We start from the raw sequence: 11,067 nt of genomic DNA on the forward strand, positions 1-11,067 counted from the left end.
GAGAGAGGTCCTTAAAATGAGCAAGGAAGTCATGATTGATCGCTCGCATAGAAGCCTTGTTCCTAAACGCCCAGGAGGGAAGCCGCGAGCCATCATAGCGAAGCTTCATTATGACCAGGACTGCGTTGAGGTGCTCCGCCGTGCCCGTACCCTGGGTCCGCTCAAATTGAATGGTCAGCCCATCGCCATCTTCCCCGACTTCACCCCGACCGTCGCACGGGCTCGTGCCGCCTTCACGGAAGCCCGGAGACTTCTCCGTGATCAACCAGGGGTCCGGTACGGCATCGTTTTCCCAGCGCGACTCCGCATTACGCACAATGGAGTGGAAAAGGAGTTTGTGGACGCCACAGCTGCCGTGACAGGCTCCGAACGTGACGCTGGGGACCAGTGGTCCATAAGAGGATTTCACCAGCCCATGTTTGTGTATTCTGAATTCTGACCAATCGAGGTAATATTCTCAACTTTTTCTGCAAAGTGGACATTGATTTTCATCATATTTCTGGACCATAAAGTGACATTTTGCTATTCCTAATGTGTTATATTTGTTCTCACTCTTACAGTTAACAGTAGGTGATTTATATTTAGCGGGAGCCTGCTCCGTTCTGGTTTATGGCACCAAACAAACACTATGTGTGGATTTATGTGGAAGAGGTTCTGTGGTCATCACGTTCAGGATGACAGAGTTGTACTAAATGTACGAGGGTTGGGAATTTGCCAGACAGGTTTATTTTCAGTTAATGTAGTTTTTCTTAAACTTATGGTTTTTTTTTTATACCATGTTTTACAATTTTCATTTCAAAAAACAACTCCAATCTCTAAATCAGCAAGAGCAATTCACTCTTTTCTTCACACCTATGGGCTTGCTGATGTCTGGAGGTTTTTAAACCCTACTTCAAGCAAATATTAATTCTTTTCAAATGTTCATAAGTCGTTCTCCCGTATTGATTACCTTCTTTTAGACAAAAAACTTTTGCCTTTAGTCACAGACTGTGACTACACAGCTATGGTAATTTCTGATCATTCCCCTGTTGTTCTATCATTACATTTCCCAAATATTCACGCTAATTATCGGCCATGGAGATTTAATCCACGACTGCTTGCAGATGAAGAATTTACAAATTTCATACAATCTCAAATCAAACTATTTGTTGAGATTAATCAAACTCCAGAGGTTTCTCACTCAACGGTCTGGGAGTCACTCAAGGCATATTTGAGGGGCCAAATCATTTCATTCTGTGCTAAGCAGAGACGCACTTTAACAGCGCGCCTCACTGAACTAGCCGATCAAATTGTTGAACTTGATGCAGCATACAGTAAATCATCTACCCCCACTTTATATAAACAGAGATTACAACTACAGACCGAATACAACCTTTTATAAACTAATTAAGCTGAACATCTCCTTTACAAATCACATAGTTTTTCATATGAACATGGGGAGAAGGCGGGTAGGCTTTTGGCTCAACAGCTTCGGCAGAGAACTGCCAAGATGCAACTCTTGTCAGTTTTTTTATTTATTGAAGGCATAAATGTATACAATCAGAAGACTTTTTTCAGCAAAATAGATTTTACAACATAAAACCTCTTTGGTTTGGTTTGTCTAAAACTAAAAACCAAAGGAATTAAATTAAAATCCTCCACAACCCAGAGTTAGAAAAGAATACAAAAAGGCAGCTGTGAGGCAGCAGGCTACAGTATGGACTAGTTGTCTGGTTTGTTGCTTGGATCGTTCTTAGGATTCTTTGTCCTCAATGGTTGCATCTCAATGTCTCTCAGTCCTTCTCCCATGGACACCATCACCATGGAGACTCTGGATATGCCGGAAAACTCGAAGGCAAACGTCGCATAAAACACCATGACTATGATGCAGAACACCCACTCAACGATGGCAAAGGCGAGCTGTAGGGCTAAGCTCTCCAGCAAGAAGAAAGCAATGTCTGGAAAACGTGGTGAAGGAAAAATCTGCAAATGGACGAAAACCTGGACAGTTTGTTTCTGCTACATGTTTCAATATCAGGCGTGAGTTCAAACTTTGTGGATTAAAAGAGTGCCGCTTTTTTTTTTTTTTTTTTAAAGGATTTTTTTTGGCTCTAGTGGCCTTTATATGACAGTTGCTTGACAGGAAGGGGGTCAGAGAGAGACAAAATGATTCAGTTGTAAATATCTCAGCCCCTCCAAATACACACTAATACAAATTTATTTTTTTTAAACTTAGGTACAATCATTTCAGCCACAAACATTTGAGAATAAAGGCATCCTGTAGATCTGTGTGCAACACCACACCACAGTGACCTGTTTGTTGTACCTTAACCTCAGTGTGTTTTATTTTTATTTAGTTTTTTCTTTAAAGGTGCTAATGACAACCAGTCTAAAACAGCTCAGGAAATGACCTTAGATCTTTGTGTGAAGCAAAATGTTATTTTGTAGGGTGTGTGTGTGTGTGCCACAGGAAGCTGTTTGGCTTCCTGTGGCACAGTATGGACTAGTTGTTTCTTTGGGAAGGGTGATTCTCCTTTGGTTGGACAATAAAGGCTCCCGGTTTTCCTGCCCAGCACAGCATCACCGTGGTGTCTCCGGACATGCCGCCAAACTCAATAGCAAACAGCCCATAAAACACCATGACTGTGATGCAGAACACCCACTCAACGATGGCGAGTTGTAGGGCTAAGCTCTCCAGCCAGAAGAAAACACCGTCTGGAAAACGTGGTGAAGGAAAAATCTGCAAATGGACGAAAACCTGGACAGTTTGTTTCTGCTACATGTTTCAATATCAGGCGTGAGTTCAAACTTTGTGGATTAAAAGAGTGCCGCCATGCAGAGCCGGAGGTGGGCCATGATGTACTGGCAAGTCGGTGGGTCAGCATTTTTTTCCTTTTTTTCCCTTTTATCCTTTTTTCTTTTTTCTGACTCCACTCTGGCCAGTCTGTAGGTCAGCAGTGTCTGCAGCCATACAAACAGCATGGAGGTGGGAAAGGCAATGACTACTCCGACATAGTGGAGAACTTTGGCATTGTCCACCTGTTGTAGGAGAGGAAAAAGCAAAGTGTAACTATTTCTAAACATCAGAAACACACACAGTTGTCAATGAGGTTGTTTGATGGGGGTCGTCGTCACTGTAGAGGTAGGACCAATGTTCCAATAATCTAACTGATGACAACATCACTGGAGACTGGAACATAGGGATGATAATATTTACATCTTATCTTATAATGATGACTTTTTATCTCGTAATGATGACCATGCTCATTCATAACTATGACTTTACTAATTCACAATTTTTTGGCGTAAAAAAGCTTTTGTGTGTGTATTATGATGTGGTTTAGAGATTATAGCGTTTCAAGGTGAAGGAATGAGAATTTCCGATACTTTGTGGAGTCATTGAACGAGTCATCGGTCCACCTAGCGGTACAGTGATATTGAGAGGTCACATTTGAATCAGTCAAAGGAAACACAGCAGGTACGTCTTAATAATGGTACATATCAGTAATATATACACTTCAAGCTGCGGCCCGAATAACTGAGCATTTTCTGACATTATTTGTGCCCTTGCAGTTTTTAGTGGAGTGCTAGCATAGGTGTTAGCTTGTAACTTTAAAATGAACTGACGGTAGTAAGTTGTATTGATGACATATGACATTAATGACTTTGTTCATTCATATACCTTTGTGTGTGTGAGAAGTGGTGACAATGAATGCGTAGCAGTTATTTTCTATTCCATTGCGTTGGGTTATGTATTGTAGAGACACCACATAGCATCATAGGCTACTAGGGTTAGCCAGTGTTTCGAATAAACCTGTAATCATGTTTCATTGGGAGTAACTTCCGGTTAGGTTCATGTTTGCGCGTCATCGGTGGTTTTCTATTTAAATGAGACAGTGTTGCTGTCGTTGTTTTACAGGTACATACATTAATTGCATTTTGTATTATTTTCGACTGAGTCAGTCAGAAACAGTTATCTAGCAGGCCGCTCAATATTGTGATTTTTATTTATTTAATTTTATTTCACTTAATATAAACTTGTGTTTCCACTGCTTTAGTAGAAAATGTGTTCAGGGCACTAAACGTATCTCAATGTTAAATAAAATTGTTGTTAAAAATGTTAATCAATGGTAAATAACATTTTAATTAATTCTAGTCAGTCGCCAGATAGCATTGTAACCAATGACTCCATAACACCAGTGGCTTGTTTAAATTGCCCAACATGAAGTCATACTTGTCAAACCTGTGTTCTCCAGCTTCAGTGTTATCTTATTTTGATATCTTTCTTTCCATTCTGATGTATTTCCAAAACGTAAAAAATGTATCCCAATTCTCACACACAGTGGTTTTTTTTTTTTTTTTTTTTTAAAAAGGATTTTTTTGGCTCTAGTGGCCTTTATATGACAGTTGCTTGACAGGAAGGGGGTCAGAGAGAGCAGGGAATGACACGCAGGAAAGGGTCCCAGGCCGGGAATTGAACCTGGACCCGCTGTAGGTGAGGAACTATAGCCTACAGCGGGTAGTGGGTGTTTAGCTATACCCACTGAGCTAAACACCGCCCCAAGAGTGCCACTTTTAATCCACAGTCATTTATTTATGCTACTTTGATGTCCCTACATGCATTGTTTGCCGTGTTTGATGCTTGTTATTAAACCAGTCATAATAAACACAGAGGCCCATTGTGTTTATATAATCTATAAGTCAGAAGAAGGAGGAACTTTTTACTATCTAGGAGAAAATTAAGAGTTATCATCATCTGATGATTCCTCTTACTAAGGGTGTCAGAAAAATGGATTCGGTGATATATCGCAATATTTTACCACACAATTATCGTGTCAATTCAAAAAAATGTTGAAATCGATTTTTTTAAATCATGTTTTTTACCAAAAAAAAAAATAAATGTAATGGCACTAACATATGCATAGCATGTAAACTCCCAGTCACTGTGTGAATGAACCACATCAGACCTTGTTAAACTACGTCACTCCTCAATGCATTTTAGCTTAAAAGATTTTCATAAAACATACTTAGCACTTTTATAGATGTATGTGGTTGTATGACAGTTTGATAAACATCCTACTTGTTTTTGATACTGGTGCTTGAATTACAGTTAGTTAGCATTTACTTGTTTTTGCAAGTTTAAAAAAAATAAATAAATAGTATTTCATACCATTTTGTACTTGTAAAGGTGAAATTTGTAATTATTGATATCAATATATATTGTATTGTTTAGTATTGGGATATATCGTATCGTGACATGCAAATCGTATCGTAAGATCCATTGTGGTAGCACACCCCTACCTCTTACTGTACGTTGTATTTTTATTTACCAGCTACTCACTGATCAGTCACAGAACAACGAGCATGAGCAGTCCTCAATTTCCCAAAATGAGAAAAAGAATTAGAGAAATAGTGAACATCCAACTGTTATTGTCTGCCTGCTACTCAATGGTTAAAGTCAAAGCAGGTCCACCAGTCAATAGTTGCATGTTTTTTTTAATACAGTCTCGGCAAAAGCCAAGCGTGGTTTGAAAATATTCAAACTATTCACAGATTTTCAGGGCCAACCAATATTTTAATGTTGATACTTTGCAGTCTGAACAGAGCGTAATACTCTCTTAACCATGCACAGTATCTTTTCATTGTCTTGAATATCGGTAAAATATTTGTCATGCAGCTACATGACTGAGTGCGACATTGAATAAAGGAAGCAAAGATGGCTACATGTAACATTCATCTACTCGAAGCCTCGAAGACTGACATCTGTCAACAGCTGGAAAGGATACTGAGCACCAGAGCCACGAAGGCCAGCAGGGCCATGCAGAGCCGGAGGTGGGCCATGATGTACTGGCAGGTCGGTGGGTCAGCATTTTTTTCCTTTTTTTCCCTTTTTCTTTTTTCTGACTCCACTCTGGCCAGTCTGTAGGTCAGCGCTGTCTGCAGCCCTACAAACAGCGTGGAGGTGGGAAAGGCAATGACTACTCCGATATAGTGGAGAACTTTGGCATTGTCCACCTGTTGTAGGAGAGGAAAAAGCAAAGTGTAACTATTTCTAAACATCAGAAACACACTCAGTTGTTCACAAGGAAACATTATCAACACAATAATAAACAGTTCAGCATGAGAATCAGTTCATTCAGTGATAGGCAGACTGATGGGGTCAATTACAATTATGCTTTCAATTACAATTTATTCACGATTACAGTGACCAACATTTTGTCCAATTACAATTATTTTTTATCCTCAGAAAGACAACTACAATTACGTTCTCAATTACTGAGCCTGAAATTAATAACCTTCCTTTTGTGTTAGCTTTCTGTTAGCATCTCTTATGATAACGGGTCCTAAATCAGCTGTAAAAATACACTAAAAACACATTTCTATCATCTAATTTCTATTTCTAATCTATTAATTACCTTGTTAGTCTTCCTAATCAGTGAAAATATAGGTTTTAATGTTTTTGGTGTGGACATCTGAGCCTATTTTGTGTCAGTATACCCCTTGGTTTCAATTTTTTATTTATTTTTCTTCCCCCAATGGTAAAATATGGGAAAGTTCTATAGAATTATCATGGTAATTACAATTACAAAGTCAATTATCTAAACTCAATTACAATTTAATTTTGATTATGAAAGCAAATTAATACGCCATTGTAGCATACCCCCCCGAATGAAGGTTGAGACTTTACTGATGAAACAGGTTTATTGACAGGAAACCTCAAATTCACCGTAAGAGCTGAAATATATAAAAACAAAGTATAAGCTAAACGCTAAGCTCTTACATCTCTGCATAAAATCCTACACGTGCATAAGTTCAAACAAACATCACAGAACCCAACAAAAGTACAACTCTGGACACACCAAACATTGATGCAGCATTATCAAACATTTTAAACGTACCTTGTGCCTCTTCAAGGGGGTAACTAAACATAAAATCACTTTTAAAACCGCTCCGTGTCATTTTCTCACACTTCTCCGTGTGTTTCCATCACCATCAAGCTACCTCAAGCATAAAACGGCAAACAGGAAGTGATGATTTCAAAATAAAAGCATTACATTTTTAAACCGGAAGTTAACTAAAACTAACTGCAAAAAATGATGATAAGCACCAAAATAAAACACTTTAAACCTTGTTTATAAACAGAAATATACCTGTGGTTATTTACACTCCCATCAAAATTATAACTGTTGGTTTACATCAAAACAACAGATAATTTTCTCATGAAAAATTACACACAGGTCACCTTAAGAGCTTTCCAACAATAAAACAAGTTTTTGCACTGGACGCTCTACAACTGAAAGCTTGCTAGAGCGTTGCCCTTTGTTATCTAATTTATTTTCTCCAAGTGAAATCTTCACTCTTCGCACAAGTCCATCTTTTCCACTGACAGTTTCTAAAACTCTTGCAAGTTTCCATTTGCTTCTGGGCGCTTGTTCGTCCATGTCCAACACAACATCACCAACTGTTAGATTCCTCTTTGGTGAATGCCACTTTTGCCTCGAAATGATGCTGTGCACATATTCCCATCTCCAACGGCTCCAGAACTGCTCTGCCAGAAACTGGACACGCCGCCATCTCTTTTTGCAGTATAGGTCTTCCTTTGAAAAGGCACCAGGTGGGGGCAACGGTGCGTTGGATTTCAGATGAAGCAGATGATTGGGCGTAAGCGGTTCCAAGCTGTCAGGGTTGTTCAAGTTATCAATAGCCAGAGGTCTGCTGTTGACTATAGCCATAGCTTCGTAGAATAGAGTCCTTAATGAAGCATCATTAAGTCTACCATTGGAAAGTGTCAGAGTGGTGTTCAGTACACTTCTGACAGTTTTTATCTGACGCTCCCACACTCCCCCTGCGTGACTGGAGTGGGGTGCATTCATTACAAAGTCACACTGTCTTTCAGTTAAGTAAGCACTTAATCGATGAGTATCCAGTTCATTTAAGGCAGCATTAAACTCATTTCGAGCGCCAACAAAGTTTGTTCCCTGGTCGCATTGGATTTGTCTAATTGCACCTCTGATCGAAATGAAGCACCTTAATGCATTGATAAATGCATCGGTGGACAAGTCCTCCAATAGCTCAATGTGAATAGCACGGGAACAAAAGCAAGTAAATAGAAGTCCATACCGTTTGTGTTGTTTCCTTCCTTCCGTTGTGAGAAATGGGCCAAAACAGTCCATGCCGCAGTGTGTGAAGGGAGGAGAGGGCTCTAAGCGTTGAAGAGGTAGGTCACTCATCCTCTGACCCTCTGGAAGTTTGCGGAGTCTGCGACAGGTCACGCACTGACGAATGAATGAAGCAACGGTTTTACTCATACCGGGAATCCAGTAGCCTTTAGACCTGACTTCATTTATGGTGAATCCTTTTCCTTGGTGTTTTACTTTGTTGTGACAGTGAGATATTATTAGTTTGGCTGCATAATGATCTTTTGGAATCACAATTGGGTGTTTGAAAGAGTCATTATCTGGTGAATGTCGCAGTCTCCCTCACACCTTGAGGAGACCATCTGAGTCCATAAAAATGTCCAGTTTATACAGTTTGGTGTGATGTGGGAGCCGTTTTCCCCTTTTCAACAGATTTATCTCTTGACCATATGTATGACACTGCACATCACAAATGATCACGTTTTCAGCATTTTCTTGTTCACTCACTGTAGTTGGTGTGTTTGACTTGATTTGTTTAGCTCTTCTTATCAGATGCGCTACAGCTTTGACTGCGTTAGACCATGATGAGAATTTACTAAGACGATCCGCAAGAGTTGTAGTGTCTGTGGCTTTGGTTAACAGTGTCTGGACCTCCTTCCTGACTTCTGGATCTCCGATGGTCAGATCCAGCTCAACAGTTTGTGGCGTGGGTAGCTCATTTTTCCACAAAAAGGCTGGGCCGGTGAACCAGCTAGACTTCATTAACTCATAGACAGTTACACCCCTTGATGCGCTGTCAGCTGGGTTCACTTCAGATGGCACATAAAACCACTGCGAAGGGCTCGTACTTTGTCTGATCTTTTGAACTCTGTTAGCTACAAAAATGTGAAAACGACGTGCATCATTGTTAATGTAGCCCAAAACGACCTTCGAGTCAGTCCAAAAATATTCTTTCACATCATAACACAGTTCTTCTTTCAATATGTTACTGACTGAGACTGAAACTACAGCTGCTGTTAGTTCTAGTCTTGGAATTGTGGTCAGTTTGGTTGGAGCAACTCGGGCCTTAGCTATTATCAGCAAGCAGTGAATCTCATTTTTTGCGTTCTTGGCTCTCAAATAGCTACATTGTCCATAACCACTCGAGCTTGCATCAGAAAAATGGTGCAATTCTATTTCCTTTAGCTCACCAAAACCGGCAGGGAAATCGCAGCGAGGTATGTTTAGCTTTTCCAAATTTACAAAGTCACTTAGCCAACTCTCCCACCTTGGTTTAAGTGTGTCTGGTAAGGTTTCGTCCCAACAAACACCACGCTGGCACATTTCCTGCAAGATCTTCTTTCCGTTTAGTACATATGGCGCTAAAAAACCAAGCGGGTCATAGATTGAAGCAACAGTAGATAGAATGCCTCTGCGTGTGGCTGGCTGGATTTTTAGTGTGTTGTCAAATTTGAAACAGTCCTTTCCTATATTCCATCGGATGCCTAAGGCTCTTTCCTGAGGCATGTCTTTAAACGTTAGGTCCTTTGTGTCTATGTTTACAGCACATTCTGATAGAGGGATGCTTTGCAAAACAGTGTGATCATTTGAGACGAATTTATGGAGACGGAGGTTACCTTTGCTGCAGATCTCTCTGGCATCCTGTGCCAACTGTATTGCTTCTTCCACAGTGTTTGCGCTGGTAACCCCATCATCGACATAAAAGTCCCTTTCAATGAACAGTGAACCTGAGGGATGAGTGCCGCTGTTTTCTTTTGCTAAATACTTAAGTCCGTAATTTGCACAGCCTGGAGAAGATGCTGCACCAAAACGGTGCACCTTTGTTCTGTATGTTAGAGGGTGTGTGCTTGTATCACCGTTTTTCCACCAGAGGAAGCGGAGATAGTTCCTGTCCCTTTCATCGACATGAAACTGATGAAACATTTTTTCTACGTCACACATTAAAGCGATACGATGCTGTCTGAACCTTAACAGAATACCTGTCAGATTATTTATTAAGTCTGGCCCTTGGAGGAGATGATCATTGAGACTTGTTCCGCCATATTTGGCTGAACAGTCGAATACGACACGCAGTTTTGTTGGCTTTTTTGGGTGATAAATCCCATGGTGGGGGATATACCATTGTTCACCTTTTGTTCCTTCATTGTTAACCTCTTCGACATCTCCTCTTTCGATTATGTCATTCATGTATGCCACATAGTCCTTTTTGTATCTCTCATCCTTGTTAATCTTTCGCTTTAAGTGTTCGAGTCTGATTTCAGCCAACCTTTTGTTGTCTGGTAATTGCGGCCTTTGTTTAAAAGGGAGAGGCATCTCATAGTGACCTTGTTCATTTTTCCTTATTCCTTCCTTAAGTTTGTCTAGAAAAATTAAATCTTCTTGTGAGACTGTTTTGTCACCCGTCTTTGTGTCTTTAAAATCTGACTCAAGAACAGTAAGCACGTCCATTGGTGTTACAGGAGGTTGTTCTCTCACTGTAATTCTGTGGCACAGACTTATTTTGGTTTCGTTAGGTTCTGAGGTGAAGCCACCAACAATGCTCCACCCTAAATCTGTTTTAACTGCAAATGGCTCATTGGCTTTTCCAAGTAGAACTTGTTTTGGTGCTAGAGTTCTGGGACAGTTGAATCCAATGAGTAACCCAACATCACAACTTAGGAGGGGTGGTATTTTCTCAACAATCTCAGACAGATGTGGCCATTGCTTTGCTGTATCATTTGTAGGTATGTTGTCGCAGTTAAATGGAATATAGTCTTTTGTGTAAGAGGGTGGAAGATCAATATGAACGTCCGAATCATAACCTCTCACACGCAGCCCTGATACTCTCTGACTTTTAACTGTCATGTGCACTCCAAGCATTGTGGTTAGTTTTAGCTTGACTGGATGGAAGTCTGCCTGCAGCTGGTGAATTATAGCTTCACTGACAAATGAGTTGTCACTTTGTGTGTCT

The 11,067-nt window shown here is 40.2% G+C and overlaps 1 protein-coding gene across 3 annotated transcripts; it reads right to left on the reverse strand.

Annotated features, from left to right (window-relative positions):
• Nucleotides 1-1,614: 1,614 nt before the first annotated feature.
• On the reverse strand, nucleotides 1,615-11,026 carry LOC114476497 (uncharacterized). Of its 3 annotated transcripts, none has more exons than XM_028468072.1 (3): nucleotides 6,879-11,026; nucleotides 5,766-5,994; nucleotides 1,615-1,937 (listed from the first exon to the last, which is right to left on the reverse strand). In XM_028468072.1, the coding sequence occupies exon 1, from the start codon at nucleotides 10,974-10,976 to the stop codon at nucleotides 8,460-8,462; it is 2,517 nt and encodes an 838-aa protein (XP_028323873.1). In that variant the 5' UTR covers nucleotides 10,977-11,026; the 3' UTR covers nucleotides 1,615-1,937; nucleotides 5,766-5,994; nucleotides 6,879-8,459. The 3 variants fall into 2 exon arrangements, with proteins under 3 accessions (XP_028323873.1, XP_028323875.1, XP_028323874.1); XM_028468073.1 differs by lacking the exon at nucleotides 1,615-1,937 and adding an exon at nucleotides 1,944-2,694.
• Between the last annotated feature and the right edge of the window lie 41 nt (nucleotides 11,027-11,067).

This window comes from Gouania willdenowi, chromosome 15 (assembly GCF_900634775.1).
Source record: "Gouania willdenowi chromosome 15, fGouWil2.1, whole genome shotgun sequence".
Lineage (NCBI taxonomy): Eukaryota > Metazoa > Chordata > Actinopteri > Blenniiformes > Gobiesocidae > Gouania > Gouania willdenowi.